The sequence below is a fragment of the Camelus dromedarius genome, chromosome 3, assembly GCF_036321535.1.
Source record: "Camelus dromedarius isolate mCamDro1 chromosome 3, mCamDro1.pat, whole genome shotgun sequence".
In the NCBI taxonomy this organism is placed as follows: domain Eukaryota; kingdom Metazoa; phylum Chordata; class Mammalia; order Artiodactyla; family Camelidae; genus Camelus; species Camelus dromedarius.
In genome coordinates this window covers 47,242,421-47,263,692 of record NC_087438.1, presented here as the reverse complement: position 1 = coordinate 47,263,692, position 21,272 = coordinate 47,242,421, and the positions used below count along the sequence as shown (strand labels likewise).

The following is a 21,272-nucleotide window of genomic DNA, read 5'->3' as shown; positions in this document are numbered from 1 at the left end:
GAGGATGAGTATAAGAACAAGTTCTATTACAAGAATCTTACATACTGTAAAGGCCGAAATCAGAACCACAGGAACAGAAACAATGACAAGGATGTACAGAAAGAACTTTACACCTGAAGAAAGACCAAAGTCTGGAGACTGAAAGGGTTCAAAAGAGCATTTCAGAAAAAAAAATTATGAAAGATACTTCTATATCGACATTTCTTTACAACATATTTTCATTTCAGGTAGCGTCAGAAGAGTAGTCAAGATTTAGGAGTGAACAAATGACTGAAAAAGTTAACCTGCATGTAACAGAACTTTTAACACCCTCACATATAGACCAAGAAAGCTTGTTTGTTCTATACTAGGTTTAATGGTAAAGTCAGGTTTTATTTTTTCCAATAAAGGACACTAGTATGGGTTAGTTGCTATAGTCATATCCTCCAGGCTAAAGAAAAGGTATTTTTAAATGGAAAAGTTGAGTTTTTAGATATATTTTCAAGTAGGGTAAATGACCAATGCCCAAAGATATGATGCAAGAAAGCTGCTTATAATTGGTCTGAAAAAAAGAAAACATCAGTAAGAGACACCTGGCCTAACAGAGCCTGGCAGTTACCAGGGGAGCACCCCTCCAGTGGGCTCAGGGAGACACTGGACAGAAGGCACCACACGACGTCTAAGCACCACGTACGTGCAGGGTGTTCCCAAGGGGCTCGGGAATCATCATTATTTCACAGCACAAGCCTGCAAATCCTGATCCAAATTTTGGTGGCTTCACTTCCCTATCATCGGGATTTTTGCAGCCCAACAAATCTGTAATTAAACCCATGCTTTTAAGAAGCCAATGAATATTCAGATAGTTCTCTTTCTTTTCATTCTTAACTCAGAGCAAAGTAGTGGAATCCTTACAAGAACACTAGTATCTTCGCAGAAATATTTCAAAATCATGTCTATTTATTTGATCCTATTTCCTAAGAAATGTGCGACTGTAACCTCACATTGATCCCTGTGAAAGTCAAGAAGTATTTGTATACTCTAGCACCTATAAAATGAGGCCGAATGGCTAATGTTGCATTAAAAGGAAAACATAAATACAGTGTCCTATGTTTTAAAAAAATAAATAAAAAGCATTTGTCACAAATCTCAGCTCTACAGTTCTCTCACTTTTCCCTTAGAGGTCATCTTCCTCTTTTATATCTTTATATAGCACTATATTCACTTCCCTGGTACTTAGCACAGACTATGATGCGTATTTACATGACTATGTGATTATTGTCTACCTACTTACCTTGACTAAGAGCTCCATGGGAGAGCATGTAGGGACTGTGGATTTATTTATTTCGCTTATTATTGTTAACCTTAGTATTTGACACAGTACCAGACCCCGTAAGACAAGCAATATGTGTTTGTGAAATGAATACATTGAGTATACATGTTTTCATTTACTATTCAGCCAAGCAAGTTATTGTGTAAAGTTCTTTGGAATTCTTATAATACAAATAACACATCTTGGCTTTACACATTAGCAATGCATATCAATTTTGCATGCAAACCATTTTTTTAAATACTTGAATGACTTTTTTTTTTTTTACTATAGGTTGGTATTATGTCACCGACTATTAAATATAAAAGGGATCTTAAAGATGATGAAACTGGTACATAAATGCTAACACAAATTTGTCCACAATAGCACAAATCTACTCAGCAGTAAAACTGGGATTGGAACATATTTTCTGTCCTCCACCTCCATCCTCCAAGGGTTCTGTCCATTGCTTCTCAAGACACTGGCTCTTAACCATAACTTTTAGGTTACCAAGTCTCTGAAAGTAATTGATAGTTTGTAAATAAACATTTTCCCACATTTCAATGTTTAAAGGAAATTTGTAATAAAGACATTGTTTGCATATAAACAATCACTGCAAATTTTCAGATTTCTTATGCAGTTTATTTTTCAAACCTAAGAGCAAATTATGGTTTCTCAAACCCACAACATCTCTACATTCACTGTCATACACAAAGTAAGGCAGTACTATGTGCCAGGCACTGCTCTATGGCTCTTTATTAAGGGACATTAGCCTAAGACCTCCTTAGTTCTACGGTTATGACATAATTGCATTCCTTTTCCCTTAACATTCAGTTGCAACTGGGAAAAAGCCATTTCTGAAAATTTAGAATTCTAAAAGATTAAAAACCTAGCTCTTCGATTATTTGATTCAAGGTCTTTGGTCTCAGCTTTTCTCAAAGTAGGTTTTTGTTCGGTTGTTTTTTTCTTTTCCTTCTTTTTAAGTTGTAAGTTCGAGTTTGGTTTTCTTTGAGCAACTAGTTTCATATTTTTTATGAGTCTGCTTACCAAGCATAGAAAATCCATTTGTAGACTAAAGGATTCCAGCAACAGAAATTTCTATCTGATGATGGAATCATTTTTCGAGACAACCCCAGAGTGAGTCAATTTGCCAAATTATTTCATTTATATTTATATGCTGGAATGTTATTCCAAAGACTCCAAAGAGTCTCTCTGTTCTATGTATAAAACAAAGCAAAAATAAGACACAGTATAATAGTGTGTATAACAAATACATAATGTGATGCTTCTTTAAAAAGCAGACATCGATCTTGTCAGATGTTTTAAAATAACCCAAACCAGCATTATTTGTAGGAAAGAAGGTTGTGACTGGGGAGTGGGGATGGGCATATTAGGAAAAACAGGAAGAAGAAAAGAGAAATGAAATAGATGACGGGGGTGGGGGAGGGGAAGGCATGAGTGATACAGATGACAAAACAATGGAAGGAAAAAGGAGGTAAACCTGCAAGAAATGTCACTTTTTCATCAACAGATATTACCTGGATGTTCTAATGCTTCGTTAAAAGCCAAAGATGTTTTTGAAATAATATAAAAGCAAACTCATTCACACAAACATATAATTACATATATGCATGTAAATGTTCACACAATTTTAGCCACATACCTGTCTATTCCTAGAATCTAAGGCTATCCTGGACAATCTTAAAGCACAGGTGATACACCTTTAATCTTGCTTCTTGCTTCTTACTTCCTTTACCACTGAGTTGGGTTTGCATGTTTATTAGCTCAGTAGGAGGAAGACGGCATAATGAAGACAATTATCTACTTTAAAAGGCATTTTTTCATATGCAGGAGACATAGGAAGCAGAAAAGAAAAGTGGTTAGGGCTTAGAATTGGGATGCACTGGTTGTATGTATAACAACGTAAATGCAGTGGGCTCACGCATATTTAGCAAACTCACATTTTTTATGCTACCAGGAAGACTACCATCTTGTCTTTCTACATACTTCCCTTCTTTCTCTACAGCAGTTCTGATTTCCTTTGCAATATTCAGAACCAATGACTCTTTTCGAAGCAGTATGATAGCCAGGGATATTCACTGTTCCATACAGAAATTACAATCACATTAGTGTTGAGGTGGCCATTTGGCCAACTCAATATAAATGGTTTGCTCACTAATGTTTCAGTAATAAGACCTTGCTTCTAGTTAGCACACCCCTGTGTAGACAGTGTAGTTACCAGTGACTAGGGTTTGTAACAGGGACCCAAAGCACAGGGGACTTTCGTCCTGAATCATCCAAGGAAGACTCACTTAGATTGTTCTGAGTTTGGGTTCCAAGCAAGTGGCAAAGTGTGTTCTCCTGTGTGAGTCCATCTCTTTTGGCCTGTGCTTCAATAAAATGCCAACATTTGCCCAGAAAGTACAATAGCTCTTTATTAAAACCTCCCTTTGAAAATATCACTCCAATTGGGAGGACAAAGGAATAACAGATTTCTAAGTACATGTTTTCTATAAATGGTTTAAATATATTTCTTCTGGGGCTAAAGAAATTTCATTTATGAAGTCTAAGACAGTTCTACATAAATATGAGGGCATACAATTGGATTCTAAAGCTTTCAAAAAAATTAATAATCTCACAAGGAATGAAGGCAACTCTCTATTACCTAGAACATTTGATTAACCAGATCATCATTCTTCTCCTCCACAGAGATAATAATATGAACAATGTTTTTTGTACATAAATTACTTCACTTGGGTTTCAGAACACTGTAAGGTTTGCTGTAAAAATAATATTACATATAGGTCATAGGGAGTGAATTAAACATTTTGTGTGAACATGACCAAATTAGGGATAGGACAAATTGAAACTGTTAGCTCAAAAATATTAGATATCAAGAGTCAATCACATGATGCATTACCATAAAAATCACTTTTCCTTTTAGACAATCATGGCTTTCTGATAATGATTACCTGCATGCAAGTTGTAAACCGTCAGTAATAATTTGATTTGAGCATTGCTTCCCAAGGGTATTCATATTTGCATGTACTGACTCGTTAAATTGTGTTGTGCTAATTGATGGTTCTCATGAAAAGATATGCATAGCTGATCATGCTTATTAAAATGCAGACCATTCTCAATTATCCAGAACAAACGAGGTCTGGCACTTTTAACACACTCAACCTACAGATGATCCCCAGAACTCAGGAGGTTCAATCTTAAGCCTGCTTCCAAAGATCTGTGAATAAGTAACTAATCCGAGGCTCAACGCAATACCAGACGTCAATGTGGAAATTCTAATTTCAATGGAAAAAAATGCAGTTATTTCCTATTTGGCATTGAGTAGACAAAACACTCGTGAATTTGACTTCTGAAACACTTTCCATGCAGGTGTTTGGCATTGTGCAAACACAATTAAGTTTTGTCTTGTTTGGTCTGTCTGCAAGGTAAAGACAGATGGGCAAAGTCAAGGGCCAAGAATTCCCAAACTGGGAAATCAGCCTGAGTATCACAAAGCTGTGCATCTTCCCCTAAAACTAATAATCCTAGCAGATGGGACCGGCAGATTTTCTAAACTAAATTCTTTCACTGACATTTTAAAACCTCGATTAGAAACCATTTTAAGCTAAACAGAGAACAGGACCAGTTCCCTTCCACATTTCAATGACGAGAAAATTTAGTAAAAATTCATGAATCATGGGATACAAAAACTGGAAGGGACTAAGAGATCATTTAGCTCATCCTTTCCCAAATTGTGTTCTAGAAAAATCTAGATCCCAGAGGGGGATTAGTGATGGAAGTGACAGTTCAAATAGGTTAAGGACATTTACGGTTATACAAAATTATATGAGTTTATTTACATGCAGTTACATAATTTATGGCTCCTCAAAATATAAAATCTGGTATGCCACAGTTCCTCGACTTATTTCACCATGGAATTCTTTCCCACTGACTTTCTATTAATATTTTACAGAACTAATGGCTGGCAAAACAAAGCTTCAGATACCCTAGTCTAGTCTAATCTCTTTGCTTTGCAAGAAGAGGAACAGCCTCACAGTAATTTTTCAGGGGCTCTGTGGGTGACAGTAATTTCAGGTGCGGCCCAGGCCACGGCACCAGGTCAGGCTTGGAGGGCTCTCTGGAGAGGGGAGGGTCCTGGGAAGCAGCTCAGAACAGAGGTCCCCTCCCTTCTTCCCTGATACAGGAACAGCTGAATCAGCGCTCTTCAAAGTGTCCAGTCTAGCCTCAGGGCAGTGAACCAATTACATCAGATTTATTTCCATAAAACCTTTCACTTTCACAATCTCTCCCAAGTGTCTTCAGAGTCTGCCAATGGATAATTTTCCTGCACTCAAAGATGAAGACAATCTTGAAATCATGCCTTTACATTCAGTTCAGCCGTTCTGCTCTCATACACTTTTTTTTGGTGGGGGTGGGAGAGGGGGAGGGAAAGGAATCCTAAAAATATCAGTTCAGTCTTTTCATAATTAAACTAAAGGGCTTAACTTAAAATGTAGCTCCAAACTAGGGAATAATTAATTCAGTTTGGATCCAAAATTCTTGATCACCAAGAGAATCCAGTGCATTGGATCTGTTGTATTTATTATGCCTCAACTTCTATAGATAACATGCTTTTTGTGCATATTTTAATGCATGTATATTTTTTAAAAATAGCTTGAATGAAAAGAATTTATAGAAGGATTCTCCAGCAAAATTCTCATCTGACACTTATTATACACTGACTTGTTATGTTAGTTATCTTATTTCCATGCTTGATTGTGAACAACTCTCAGGGACAGGTTTACGGACACCTCTTACGGTGTGCAGAGCTAGGAACTGTGTCTTGCTGCAGGAGCTACAATATAAATATTTAATGGCAGATTGGCTGATACTTCTAAAAAGATATACCATATAATGTGAAAAGATTATCTCCTTTCTGATGGACTAGAATACGATAAGGTACCCTCCCTCCATCTCCCTCTCCCTCTCTCTCTCATGCACACAAACATGAAAAGGGGAGGAGTTCCATCGAGCAGTTTTCACAGCTGTTTTGCTGGTCTTTCACACAGGTCCAAACTTCCAGATGAAAATTTAGAAGGCAGAGAACAACTGCTCAAAATGGCTGAAGAGCTCTGTACCAAGAGAGTGCTGTCATCCTGAGATGCAGAATTTACTCCATCTTTAGTTCTACTGCTATCAAGTTAACTTTCCCAAATGTGACATTTCCCCTGGCTGACATTTCAAGAACAAAAAAATCAACCTCTGCATGGAGTAGGACCTTAGGGGCAAAGTACACCAAAATGCAGTTCTCCTTCAGGGGGATCAGCTGTCCCTGCCCCAGACTATCCATGTGAGATGCAGACAGAGAATCTATGAATTTGGTCCAAAATGCTTCACTGTGCCTCCCTTACTCATAGTTTCTGATGAAAACCAGTTTTATTAAAAAAGAAAGGGCCAGCAAAGAGCAGGTTGAGAGGACTTTCCAAATCAAGGCAGTCCCCGGGATATTCCTATTTTATCTCAACCCTTTCGGCAATTAACTTTATAAGACAATTTTTAGAGGCCATTCAGTTTGTATCTTTAAAATAAGCAAAGCTGCAGCCATAAAAAGGAATCACATCCCAGAGAATGCCACCTACCCAAGGCTTTAGTGCTCCTTTTTAATTAATTTTATTTTTCAATCCTATGTATGTAGACTCTTGTATTTTCCGAAAGCAGTCACCACATCAGTCCTGACTGTAGGCAAGTCTTTACCATGGATTGGAAAAGTCTATTAAAACAACATTATTTTTGTCTTGTGTTTATGTTAATTTCTCCAGTCTTCATGGTCCATTTTTAAGGGCACTTCCCCAGGGGCACTTCTTACTTTCTCACATTTCTCTAGGACCAATGAAATTTGACTTCACAAGCAATAGAAATTACCCCTAGCCCGCAGCCAAGGAAACAAAAGGCGTAAGCCCTGGAGTATGATGTTTGGAGATACTTGATCGTTGCCTGGGTAGCGTTTAATTAGTCTTGGGTTGTGGCTGGGGTGGGGGTGCTGGTACCTGGGTAACCTTTGTCACTGTGACTAAATCTGTGGTTGAACAATCAAAATGCAATGCTTGTTATGATCACCATTCTCACCCCTTGTCTTGTTTACAAATTTGACTGAATCTGCCCCTGTCCCCTTCATATGTGTCTGTCTCTCACACACACAGTTTTTAAATTAAGGAAACACTCTTTGTTAGTGTTTTTTAAAGCTGTGATTGAATGATTTATTTTCCCAACTAAATTATAAGCAGCGAGGATACCAAATTCTTCCACAGATCCCTTTACAATTTCTTGCTTATTAATAAACACTTAAAAATACTGACTTTTAAAAAGTTGAGGGGGTAATTAGGTGTTTTTTTTTTTAAATAGAGATACTGGGGATTGAACCCAGGACCCCATGCATGCTAAACATGTGCTTTACCACTGAACTATATACTCTCCCCTCCTTAACTGACTTTTTTTTTTTAAGAAATCTATTAGCTTACGCTTTAGTCCTCATCTTTCACCATCGTTTCCAGCATGTTTTGATAGATGCTGAACAAAATACCCTACAGAGAAAACCCAAAAGCAGGCAGTAAAAAGTGATGGGCCTGTACCAGCTAGCTGGTGCTTGAGGCATGCTTTAAAAACAAACAAATAAATAAACATACATCCACCACAACAACGAATCTAGCAAACACCCTGGGCTCTCTCTGGTCTCTGGAAATGAAGACAAAGGCACTGCCATTCAGCGTAAGATGCTGTCCTGGCTGGGTGACATTAGCAGCTGTTCTGAGATGCACTTAGTCGGATTTAATGGCGGGGTTATGACATTCCCCCGAATGAATACTGGGCCCAGGCAGCCAATTTTCTGCTACCTTCCCTTCCTGCCTATGCCTGCCTATATTGAGTGGTTCCACAGTGCCCATTAGGAACCGCTTGAGAGCCATTACAGCTGGCAGAGGAAAACATCCTTTTTACTCTAAAAAAAAGTAAGATGAATAGGTATTTCTAGGGTGGTCTGAATGAGCCATCATTAACAACCCTGGGGAATGAAGGCGCCTGCACATGGCAATGAAACTCCATTTTATTCCTCTCCAATGGCCATACCTACCCCAGGAAAAAAAAAAAAATCACAAGAGCTCTAAGAATCTATGGATATAAAGAATCACCAAATTTCAAAGTTGAGCAAATTATAAACCTCACAGGAAATACGCCTTGTACTGCATACACTACAGAATTCTGGTATTTCTCCTTGGAAAGTTTGGACCTCTCACTGTTTCAAAGGAATGCGAGTGCGGACAACCAAGCAGTCTGCTGCAGCCGGTGAAAGGGAGCACTGGGGTGGGAGCAGGAGGGGCCCCAAAGGCTGAGGGCAGGGGGCGAGTGGAGAAAGGCAGGTGATTTGCATTAAAATGGATGTCCCCTTCCCAGGGAGGCGGCAGTGATCTCAATGGATGCTAAATAGAGGTCTGGTTACTTCAACAAAAAATAAGGCTCTTTATTTGCCATTTTCTTCTAATACGAGGATTCCTCCCCTAACCTCAGATGATGATGCAATGAGAAAAGATGAACCCGGTTGGCATGTGGACAAGGGTCTGTACCTGTGCATGTGCACATGAGAGAAAACATGAGGAAAAGTGACTGCTTTCCCTCAGAAATCACAGGTTCCCTGAGGATTAAGTCAGCCTCTCCAATGCAAGGGAACGTATATTTGCGCGCTTTATTGTTTAAAGGTTGAGAGCAGGGCTGAAAACATTCATTACTCGCTGTCATAAACCAGTTGATGCATTCTAGGCACATACAATTAAGCTATAATTCTGTACAACGACAGACTAAACATACAAGTCTAGACAGAGAAAGAAGACGACTACAAACATTCTTAGACTTTTTCTAAGAGCATTTTAGTATTTTCTTATCATTCTACTGGCAAATGTTGTAAATCCTTGCCTCATTAATGTCAAAGGGAGGAGAGGATTCGCATGACTTAAATTCAAAGGGCTTGATTTTAATTCGCCATCAAAAACCAATCCCAAGGCCAGATATTTTTAGCAGTCACTCCACACAAATCTGTGGTTTATTTATCTTCTAAAGAAAAGGCATACATTCCTAACAGAACCACCCATATACACATTACAAAATCAATCACATTGTACGAAGGTTTTTGTAAATGTGATCTCAGAGTTATAAAACTAGTGACAAAATGTAAATATGCCATGGTCTTACTATTTATTCAGTTGACTAAGAAAATAAATCATAAGAAATCTGTTTCTTAAAACTGGCAAAGTCGACCGTCACTTGTTTGGAGAGAACAAAAGAGAACCAAGGGATAGGAGGGAGTGGAAGACTATCCATGGACAGACTATCACAGCGAGAAAGCAGGCTAGCACACTTGCCCGCAGTACCAGCATCCCCCCAGAGGCAGCAACAGGACCATTCTGCAAACGGTCTTCAACCTGCCCTAAAGTCCTGCTATCCCAGCACCTTAAGGCATCACCTGTTTTGCTTTCACAGCCAAAGGACCTTCCTAAGCTCAGTCATAATGTTGCTGCCCCCTACACATAACCAGCAACTACATGCCTTCTGATGGTGCTGAAGGCAACTGTTTCTCTGAGAAATAGCTTAAAAACAAATTATTTCAAAAAGGAAGCCAGCCAATATCTAAAGCCACCATTTCCCATAAATAATAATCATCACCAAATATACAAGTCTGATAGATTTTCAACAAGAGAGAGAATTTTAATGCTACCGTACGTTTATTGTTTTACCATGTGACAAGCACTGTTTCAAGATCTTTACGTGAATTAATTCGTTTGATCCTCATGAAATCTCTATGAGGTGGAATTGATCATCCCTGTCTTACAAACAACAAAACAGAAGCATCAAATTGTTAAGCAATTTTTCCAAGATCCCACAGCAAATAATTGTTAGAAGGATCCAGAATCTGTACTCTTATTAATCATTATACCACGTGGCTGGTGAGGATTTGAGTTAACAAAAATGTTTAATTATTTTAATTAACAGAAGTGGAAAAATGATGGAGAAAAGAAGATTGAAATTAGTTTTCATTCTGGTGTCCCTTGTCCTGGGAACAGTTTGTATTTGTTTGTTGTTCTGAAATGATGTCTGTCTAACACAGACAATCATGGGCCACTTTCTATAATTCCTGGTGATACCCATCTCTACTGTTATAGGTAGACAGATCTCAAGTTAAGTTGGGGAAAGAAACAAACAGGAACAGAGTGAAATAAATTCCATTCAGCACAGTAAATATAGTACTACTCTTGTGGTAAGATTCATTAAAATAATTCTCATCCAACAAACATACTGTAATATATAAACAAAAAATGTATGATAGTATTTGAATTCATAAGTATCAGGAAACAAAAGACTATTGCTCTATTTTGAAAAGATTCCATTTTTGATCTTTCACTTGAGCAAAAGGCTGGGAAGTGTTCATGAAAGAATATCTAATATTTTCTTTCAGGATAACTGGTCTCACTTGAGCCCAGCTTAGATGCAGCCAGGAGTGGTGTTACATCAAAGCTAATCAGCAGAGACCTGCCCTGGGCACACAGCAAATGTCTGCTGAAGGGTCTTTAGAAAGTCCATCTTGCACCAGGTTTGAGAGAGTAAGATGGCCCTAGATGACTGACTATTCCAAGAATCGAGAAGTATGCCAGAGTTGGGCAAGACTTGGCAATCCCAGAACTCAATTCTGAGGAACTGGGGGACCTACCACCTCGCTATTCAGAGTATATGACCCTCACTTTCTGCAGAGAAAGCATTATATTCCAGCTTCCTGCTCAAAGGATATTTGTTCAAGATGACTAAGCCATTCAGAGTGGTCTCAAATGAGACCTACAATCCTGAAGAAACAGGCCAACGGAATCTCAAAACCATATTTAAAAACTAGTGCAAGGGACAAACTAGCACAAGGGAACAAATCTGGTTGTGCTGCACAATCTATTAGCTGCATCTGAGGCTATCCCCAGTCTTTTATAAGGGATGTCCAATTCTTAAAAACAGAAAAAGAGGTATAATAACATTAAGGTAGAACAGACGTAAGAGCAATCCTAGCTCCTGATCTACAGTTGGCCCTCCATATCTGTGGGTTGCACGTTTGCAGATTCAACCAACTGAGGGTCGAAAATACTATTTTAAAAATTCCAGAAAGTTCCAAAAAGCAAAATTTGAATTTGTCACATGCTGGCAACTACTTACATAGCTTTCAGGTATTATACATTGCATTAAGTATTAGAAGTAATTTAGAGATGATTTAAAGTAATGAGAGGATATGTGTAAGGTGATATGCGAATACTATGCCATTTCATATGTATGCCATTTCATATAAGGGACTTGAGCATTTGTTGAATTTGGTATCTGTGGGGGTCCTGGAACCACCTCTGCAGATACCAGGTGCCAACTACACTTCTGTTAGGGAGGACAAAGAGTATTTTATACCTCTGCTACCTAAAACAAACCAAACACTAGACCTATACAGGGAGCTAGAGTTGATGCTAGCCCGTATGTGACTGTTAAATGCCCGCTCTTCTTCACCCAGGAAGACAAGAGTAAACAAAGCAGTGACTGTGTTTTTTGTTCATCACTGTGTGTTCACCCTCCCCTACCCTAGAGTGCTTGGCACATTGTAGGTGCTATTTAGGTATTTTTTAACGGACTGAAGGAACAGCTCTATTTTTTTTTTTTTAAGACAATCCAACCTTCGTCCTGTTCCTTGCCTGTAAGTGAACTTAGACTCTTGAAATTACATGTAGAGGTTTAGATGAGCGCATTTTAGGAGCCTGAAGTACATCCTTCAGTCTCTACAGAATTCCAGTCTGTGTGGAAGAGACCACTAGACTTGGACCCATATGAAAACAGATTTCAAATTTTCCCCTAAAACCCTTCAGTATGTTCAGGAAAAGCTAAAGGCTTCCTTGGGTCCAATCCAGAGATCATCCTATGATCTCTACTCACCCCAATTTTGTATCCTTATCCTCTAAAAAACATCTCTTCTCTCTAAAACACACTTACTTACCTGAAACTGAGTCTGAAGTGTGCTTTTATCATCTACTGTAGTCTTGCTTAGAAACCTTCACCCCACTCTGAGTGCTCCCCACACAGGGGCCTCACTCCCATGGCTGCATTCCAGATGCCCGGTTCTCCACGGGGAGGCCCAGCCCCGCACAGTGTACTCTTAAGCTTAGAGGGGAAGCACATAACATCTTCCTGGAGTTGGCAAGAATGGGAGGATGTTGCGTGTCCAGAGGCCAATCTCTGAACAGAGCCTAGCATAGTGCTGATACCACTAGGTAGGCATCCAACCCTTCCTGTAGGTGACGGCAGGAAAAGGAGGGAGAATGAGGTATCTTAGGCTAAAGCAGTGGTCTGGGGGGACCTGACCTTCTGAGTCCACAAGAGTAATACTAGGTCTCTGTTTCAAAATAGTTAGTTCTTTACCAATTCTTACAGCCTTTCATTTTGCCATACAACAGCTGTCACGCTATAAAGTCAATCCAAGCATGAATGAATACAATGAGAATCAAAGGATTCACTTACCAAAAATAAGTAAATAAATAGAATCACAGAACAACCTTACAGAAAAAGAATAAAAGCTTGAATTTTACTTTCTGAAACATACTCGTTGGAAGAGGATACATCCCTTATTTTTCTTTCTGTGAGATGATTTTAGAAGTTACTAAAGCATGAGAGACATAAAAATATAACACAACAAGAGAAACAACCATGTACTGTACCTTTCCTTCAGCAAACCATGTGCTGTCTGATAAGTCTCTGGATCATTCTCTCTTATTTTCAATGCAAAGTTACTTAAAAGCTGATTTTCACATGGCTTTGCAGCATGTTTACCTTTTCATGAACCAGTTCTTGCTAAGTTTTTAACACATTTACTCAATTCCATGCTTGAAAGCTAAAATTGATTTGATAACTAAAATGTATGAGATTTGATTCTAATAATATCAAACTCCAGTCCCATGGGCATATTGCTGTAGCCAAGTGTGACGCATGAAGGCTGACATTCTGTAAGTGGTTTCAAATCTCAGTATGTACAAGGCTAATGGAATATGATGTAATCGGTCAGAAGGGCTGAATCTCATTTCTGATTTTGTATCAATGCCAAAAGATTTGCAATCGGACAACAAATTCATGTAGACAGAAAAGAGTATTCTCTATTTTATATAAAATTTAGGTGCTATTCAAGAAATAAAATGCAATGCAATGTCTATGACAGATCAACGGCAAACCTTTTGAGAAACACATCCCAGGTTTAGCATCTTTATGGGCCACTAACTCTGCTCATGATCCTCAAATGTAACCAAGGGGGAGAAGTATGGGTCATAGCTCACACAGGACAGGGTGAGTGACTCTGGCTATATCCCTAGGTCTAGAGGAATGGGCCAGAATACATCCCCAGGGAGGTGGCTGGTTAGCGATGGCATCTTCACATGACCAAGTTTTGTGTCCTTACCTTTAATTATTCTGTAGTATTCTTTTGCATCTGTGAAAGAAAGGCTATCTGAATGACAGTTGGGAATTTCAGACTCTCTTACCCGTACTAAGGGAAGTGGGTGATGATGCAATGATGAAATGACGATGCACGTTTCACTGAGACGGAAAAATGCAGAAATGCAGGTGCTCCATTTTCTTGGGAGGGAGCAGGGTTGTGGGATTGTGGGGGCATCCAATTTGTAGTCATAACTTCATTTGAGTAACATTAACATTTAAATAGTTTGCAATCCCTTAGGCTCAGAGAACAGTGAGATAACATACAAAAATTTAAAAATTTACCCCAGAATTTAAAAACTTCTAAGACTCCACAAAATAGAAACCCACACGGTAACAATTTAAGAGCTGGATGACTTTCTTAAAATGTGACTTCTTGCCAACCTGGCTGATGATAACAAACATAAATACTTTAGCAATAAGAGAAAGACTTTTCGATGCCCCAGGCAAAACTTTCTGGCGAACAGCCTGCATCCCCATCCTTACAAATTCTAGGTTGACTAATACTGCACCAAAAGCCTCACCTGGAACTTCAGGAGAGAATCTTGCAGAGTGTCGAGATACAAAAAGTTTCAGTTCTTGATCCAAGTTGCATTCAATCAGGTTTGTGTCCCATGATCGGATTCCTAAGAAAGGAAAGGAAGACAGACGACAGGCTTCCAGTTAGTCATTTCAAAGTGGTTTGGCAAGCATCACTGTAGCATTTCTCAGGCTTTAAGGAAGGATGTGGAAACTCCTTTTCTGAAGAGCTCGGTGACTAGCCACGGATACCCACAAAATGGGAGGGCCAGGGAGGTCTCTCCAACGGGCCACAAAGGACAGAAAACTAGCAGTGTGGACTGAACTCCTGCCCCTCATAAAATGTAAGTGCAGCTCTTCTGGAGAGTGAAAGAAAACAGTTATTAGGAAAATGACAGGCTTTACTCCAGGGAGGGCGCAGAAAGGACAGGAAGATGGTGAGCCCTGCAGCAGTTAAGGGGCCACCAGGCAATCGCTAAGTTTTCCCCAGATCCACTTGCAGGTGGCTACAAAATGTAGAATGAAGGTGGGGCTGGCATTCAAGTCTAGGCCACCATTTTTTAAGTGATTTTTTATATGGACACATGCATTTTGTGTGCTTAGCTGGTTACCTGTCTTTACCCCTCCCATTTTTTACCTTGATTTCTCAACCCCTGGATAGCAATCAAAATTCATGTGATCTGTGCTAAGAAGTCAGGATCTCAGTCTTAAATACATGGCTTGTCTGCCACACCCCCAGGCATTTCTTTTACCTGACTACCTTGGCAGACAGCTTTCACTCACAATTGTTCATTGTACTGAATTTTCTTAATCCAGAGGCAAGGAAATGTGGCGACTTTTTATACTTTATAAACTTCTACAGAGTTGGGGGCTGTGATCTATTCCCACAAAACTTCAGGCTTCCATTGACAAGGCTGGAAGCTGGGGTGAGGGGAACACAATGGTTAGGGGTGCTGATGCCTCCCTAGTCTATTCCTCCTCTCTCTGCCCTCCTCTTTCCGGCCCTTCCAAAGGAGATGGCTAGAGAGGAACCCAGAGGACAGAAGAGAAGGGAGACCTGGGGAACAAGCCAGGCAAAATTGGGGAACCACAGAACTCTGGACTTTTTTTTTTTTTATTTATGTATTTTTCATCTTCCCAAATAGATAGTAGAGCCATTATGCAGAGCCAACCTTGATTGCACCCCTGCATGGGGCATCCTTAGTTGCCAGGACAAACCTCCAGAACAACAATCATTTATTGCGTATGTACTAAGGGGCAGGGACTTGAACATTTAGGTGTTGCCACAGCAGGTGAACTATCTTTAAATAAACACTTGGTCATTTAATCATTTTTGCTGGTTGTTAGTCGTGCATACAGACTTGGAAGTATAAATGGCAGCATGTTATTTAAACACACCTCTTAAATCTTTAAAAGTATATCTGCATCTACCTCCATTTATATCTTGTTCAGTTTTCCTATCTTGCAAAGAATCAAGGTAGATACACACACAAAACAAACAGAAGTTGACTTCTGAAACAGAGTTGACTATACATTTAAAATACCTTCAGATTATACACCAAACACCTTTTCAACAATGACAAATACCTTCAAATAGATGGATGTCCATTAAATAGAGGTAGAAGTTTCTCACGCAAGCCATGGGAATAATTCAGGTGTGCAAGAGTTAACATTCCTAAATAGAGGCTAAATTATTATAAGGGGAAATTTTATGTGTCTCCCTGGAAACATTAACAGCCTCAGTTTGCATTTGTGCTAATGGAGTATTTAAATTTAACAAGAAAGGCATGTTGAGATTTTGCGGACCTTTTTAGTGCAGAAATGACAAATGGGATCTTTTTTGTTTCACAGAAAGCTTGACAGGTCTGAATTCATTAGAATATTTTACTTCCCTGTATATACACTATATACTGTTCTAGTGTGAAAAATCATCAAGCTTCTGTCTGAGCCGCTTAATTGGAAATTGTTGACTGGAGTCTCTGTGCTCCAGGTCTGAGCTCCACTTTGTCTTCTGGCTTGTCAAGTTGGGTCAATAAGTTAATAATGAGACATATGTATTTAAATTAAATTCATACAATTTTTCTGCCTTTGTGCTAAGTAACATACTATTTGAATGACTTCATTTTGGGTTATACATAGACTTGTTCTTAGGTTGTTTGCTGTTTTTTTCCCTTGGCTTCAATTAACTTGTCATGACACCTGCAATTAAACATTTGCTTTTTATTTCAGAAACTCCTGGTTCCAATAATTTGTAATGTAGCAATGGAAAAAGTACGAACTAGTAGAAAAACGATTCAGTAATTTTGAAGTTACATTAGCCAACAGCTGATAAAAATAATATTGCTCATTTTTATACTCCCAATGAAATTAAAAAGTTAAGAGTTCCCTTTTCAAGGGAGCACTTTCCAGCCAAATTACATCTTAATGCACAATCACTAATGCCACTTATAAAATAAAGGTTACAATGGCTTTACTGGTTATTTTAGTTGGAAAGGAAAATTTTGGAACCAAGCCACTTTCTATACCAATTTTAGAAAGAAAATACTGTATAATTGCTTTGTACCTTCTACTGGATGATGGTAGTAAAGGGAAATAGTATTTCTCAGTGAAGGTTCATATGGCATTTAGTTGGTTTATATATCTCCCTACTTTGTGCCTAAGAGGAAGCCAGCAGTAGGCCCTTTAACTGGAGGAGATCAAACTTCACTTTATAAACTAGGCCGAGACAACCTCTGCCCCCACCCTCCCCACCCCCGCCCCTGGGAGTTGACCTCTGGCTAGGCCTCCTGAGAACAGCTCCCTAATCTGGGGCGGTCTTCCAGCCCTGGAAGTGGGAACCATCACTGTAGCCTGACGACCACAGGGTAACAAAGGACCTTTCCATCTCAGTTCTCTGAATCCAGGGGTAGCAGTGCAGAAAAAGGCTAAAGTACACATCAAGTTTACAGATGGAAAAAGGAGAAAATAAAAGGTTGTGGTGTGTGTAGGGGGCGGTTATTACAGGACAAGTCAGGGTGAAAATGGAGGAAGAGCCAGGTCCCCTGACTTTATACAGGTTAGATCTCACCAAGTTTACTGATCATGCAAGCATTTGGCAGGATTATTTAATAAAACCAACAATTAAAAAAAATCTCCCATTTAAAGACTAAAACATATATCCTGAAAGAAACAATAGACTGAAGAAAACCAAAAATGACCATGCACTGCGTTTTAAAATGATATACGGGTTCCACATGACTGCTATTTTGGCCTTTAACAAGTTGATTTTCTTCCACGAGCTTTAGTCATTCCCTCTCAGAAATAGGCTTTTGAATATTTTTTGCCCAAGTTTCTAAATTATTAACCTAGAACCATAAGATTCTATTTGCAAAATTAAGCCAAAAAGTGATCTGAAGTCAGATTAGAATCATAAACTAAAGAAACAATTAAAACAAAGGAAATGCTAAATTCAATAAGGTTTTCTTTCTCAGAGAAAAGTTTTCCTCTTTTTTTCCCCTTGACCTAACTTTCAATTTGCTTTTTTGCCTTTTGTTTTAAACCAACAACTTGATGTTTATAATTTATATGATATGTGTAATGCAGACAGTATCTTATATACAAAGTTTATCATTTTAAAGTATTGATGATAAATAATTAGGTCTTGGATAGTATCTAACATTAGAAACAAACAAAAGTGATTTATAATAATTTATTTATTAACCTAAAAGTTAAAACTTATTTTAAGAAAAGCCTTTAGAGAAGATTAACAATGACTCATCAATTTAATGGAAATGGGCCAATATTTCAGCAAGGATCATAGAATTCTTAGTACATAATACCAATTAAGCAGTGCAAGCAGAAATCCATCTGCCTTTTGACTTTGAAAAGTATAAAGATGAATATAATAAATTTAACATTCTCCAACATTCCTATTAATTCCCACCATGTTGTTGTTTTCCTGTTGAAACAAAATGGAAACTAAATCCAAATCTTCCCTGGGTTAATTCTCTTAACCATCTTAGACTGAAAACATTCAATAAAATGATAATCAGAAAGCAACAGTGTAATTAGCTACACTTATATCTAAAATCCAGGGCAGTAGATGTTACACATATCTATCTTTCCCTGAACAAATTCTGCTGATTCTCAATGTTAACTAGAGGAAAGTTACACTCTTTAACAGTAATTGAAATCATCAAACTGACACTCAGTATTCCTTGTATGTTTTCACTCCTTAAAAAAAAAATTAAATGAAGCAATGAAAACTCCTTTCACAAGGCTCTAGAATTACTTTTGCAAGGCATGGATATATGTAGTTATGTCCTAAAATAAACATGGGGAGTGGAGGCTCTGCTAAAATTGGGGATGATTGTCAAGTCCATGCTGGGGACTAATTAGGTAGGGGCAAAGGAGGTACCAAGGAGTGGCAGTCAGTGAATCGACAATCGTTTGGCATAGAGTCCTACATAACTAAAGCTAGTCCCAGGAAAGACTACTGTTTCAAACTTGAGAAGCAATGAGCAAACCGTGCACTGTGCATTTTGAATACAGCTGAAGAAATGAGTGACTTTCTCTCTTACTTGTGTAACCAAGCAGGACCCCATGGGGCCTTCCTGGGATGGACCTCTCCCCCATATCCTCTGAGTTAGCTCCTCTCTGAAGTAACTAGATAATGATATCTGATGCCTATTTCCTGAGTTGTTTTTCAGATGCTAAAACCACCACCAAATGGAAGAAATTAACTACTTGATGATCAAGAGCGTATAGCCCCCAGACCTTCTGGCACCTAAGGATTGGTAATGTTAACCCCTGTGACACCACCTTGTTACCTCACCATCAAGCAATCACAGAATTGTGCACAGGCTGATCACATACCCTGGGACTCCCCTCCCTCATCTGGCCTTTAAAAATGCTTTGCTGAAACCCTTTGGGGAGTTCAGGGTTTTTGAGCACAAGCTACCCATTCTCCTTGTATAGGCGCCTTACAATAAACACTGCACTTTCTTCACCACAATCCAGTGTCAGTATACTGGCTTCACTGCAAGCGGGAGAGCAGATCGAGTTTGGTTCAGTAGCATTTGGTTTCAAGAAGCATTTACTAAGCATCCATACTGGGATGTTCTAGGCCTGTTGATTTACTGTCTTACCTCCATCTTCCTACAGATTTATTTTCTAGGCTTCCCAAAGAGCCCTAAGTCATTAAATGGCAAAAATCCAAGTCACCAGGGTCTCCAAACCCACAGAGCCTTAGTTAAGACGGAAGGGGAAATAGGAAGCAAGAGGAACAGATGAACTGCCTTCCCAGCCTGCAGCACACAACCAGAGCTGAACCTCCTGGAGCATCTCCATCTTGCTTCACACTATGGGGTCTACAGACACCAGCAACTACAGCTATGGTATCAGAGTGACCTCTGGAGGAGGCCTGGATGGGGCCTGAAAGCTGAGGCTGCAGTATGGCAGGCACAGGGAAACAGCCAGCCTGCCCTGTTGCTAAGTCACCTTAGAGTGTTGTGAAAGCTACGGAAGCAGTATTTTCACTTAGAACTGGAAGGCCGTGCACCTGGAGCTGCATCCAAGCCCTCAGGACCCAAGAGAGTGCTCTCCAGAGGAAAAGCAGCATCTATTACTATGCATAAGGAACTGGCTCTGCTTACTCACTTGGTTGATTTTTAATGGGATCAGTACTGCCTGCAAAAATCTGACTAGATCAGGGAATTAAAAATTAGAAAGGCAAGTTGACTGAAAAGGAAACATGAGGGTGCTTCTGGGATTCCAAGAATGTCTTGTTTCTTGATCAGGGTAACACAGATAGGTTCATTTTGTGAAAATTCACCAAATGCTCCTCATTCATGATTTGTGACTTTTCCTCTCTATGTAATATAAACAAAATTTCTTTTAAATTTTTTGAAAGTTTGGAAGACAAATCTGAACTTTATCACTAAGTGCTAGTAGTGTAAAGAAGAGGAGACAGAGAGCACTTCATAGCAGTACTTGGATGCATCTAGTTTATCCTCAAACAGAAGCAGCTTGAATAAATCCCCTGAGAAATGGGGCACTAAAAGGATGATAAGCAGAGTAACAAAGCAGTAAGATAATTAGGTGGAAGGTGATTGCTGAACCACCTCCCTGCAAGGGGCGCTGCCCGCAAGTGGACGACTGTTGTCTTTGTATAAAGGCAAGCTCTGAAAATTGCTGTTTGATCCCTGTCTGACGTTAGCCTGTCCTGTCACGACAGGGCCAGACAACCAGGGAGGCTGCAGTGCTGCCACTTCTGTCACTTTATGAGTGGTGTGACCTTGGGCTACTCCCCTTATCATTCCTACCTTTCTGGGCCCCCATCTCCAAAATGGGGATGGTGGTCCCTTGCCTCGCACCACATCGGGTAGTTATGAACATTTTTTAGATAGAAAAGCACCTCCGGATGTATCATTATTTCCCAGCAAAGGTGCTGACAAATAATATATATTTTTTTTAAACCCTAAGTCATTGATTCACACAGTAGCCACACCCAAAGTCAGTATGTGTGAAATTTTCCAAGGAGAAAACATGCAAATAAACTAAATTAGTACAGATCAGACTAAAGGGCTATAGTTTGAAAATGAAGGGTTATTGAGATGCTCAAACGAGGCATTTCACTATTGAAATATCTTACTTAATTTTTTTAAATAAAATAACACGACTGCTTTCTGCTCACATTATTTTTTCTTTCTTTCTTCTTTCTTTTTCTTTTTTCTTTTCGGCTGAAAGGAAAATCAGTGCTTTAAAGTTAAACAAAAGAACCAGGTCTGCAACTCCAGTCTCCACCCTGCAGCCTTTTGTTCTGAGGACAGGCGACCATTTCCAAATGCAGAGGCAGATGACTAGCATTTATTTTTTTCATCTAAAACGTTTTTCTCCTGTCTTTTATATGAGGTGGGGGGCGGGAGCGGGGAACGAAGGCTGCGTGAACGCC

The 21,272-nt window shown here is 39.2% G+C and overlaps 1 protein-coding gene across 1 annotated transcript in view; it reads right to left on the bottom strand.

The window, feature by feature from the left end:
- MAP1B (microtubule associated protein 1B) overlaps positions 1-21,272 on the bottom strand; it is a 93,646-nt gene that overhangs the window by 70,739 nt on the left and 1,635 nt on the right. Inside the window, exon 2 of the mRNA XM_010974977.3 lies at positions 14,347-14,448. Coding sequence (XP_010973279.1) covers positions 14,347-14,448 — 102 coding nt within the window. The remainder of the gene's footprint in view (positions 1-14,346; positions 14,449-21,272) is intronic.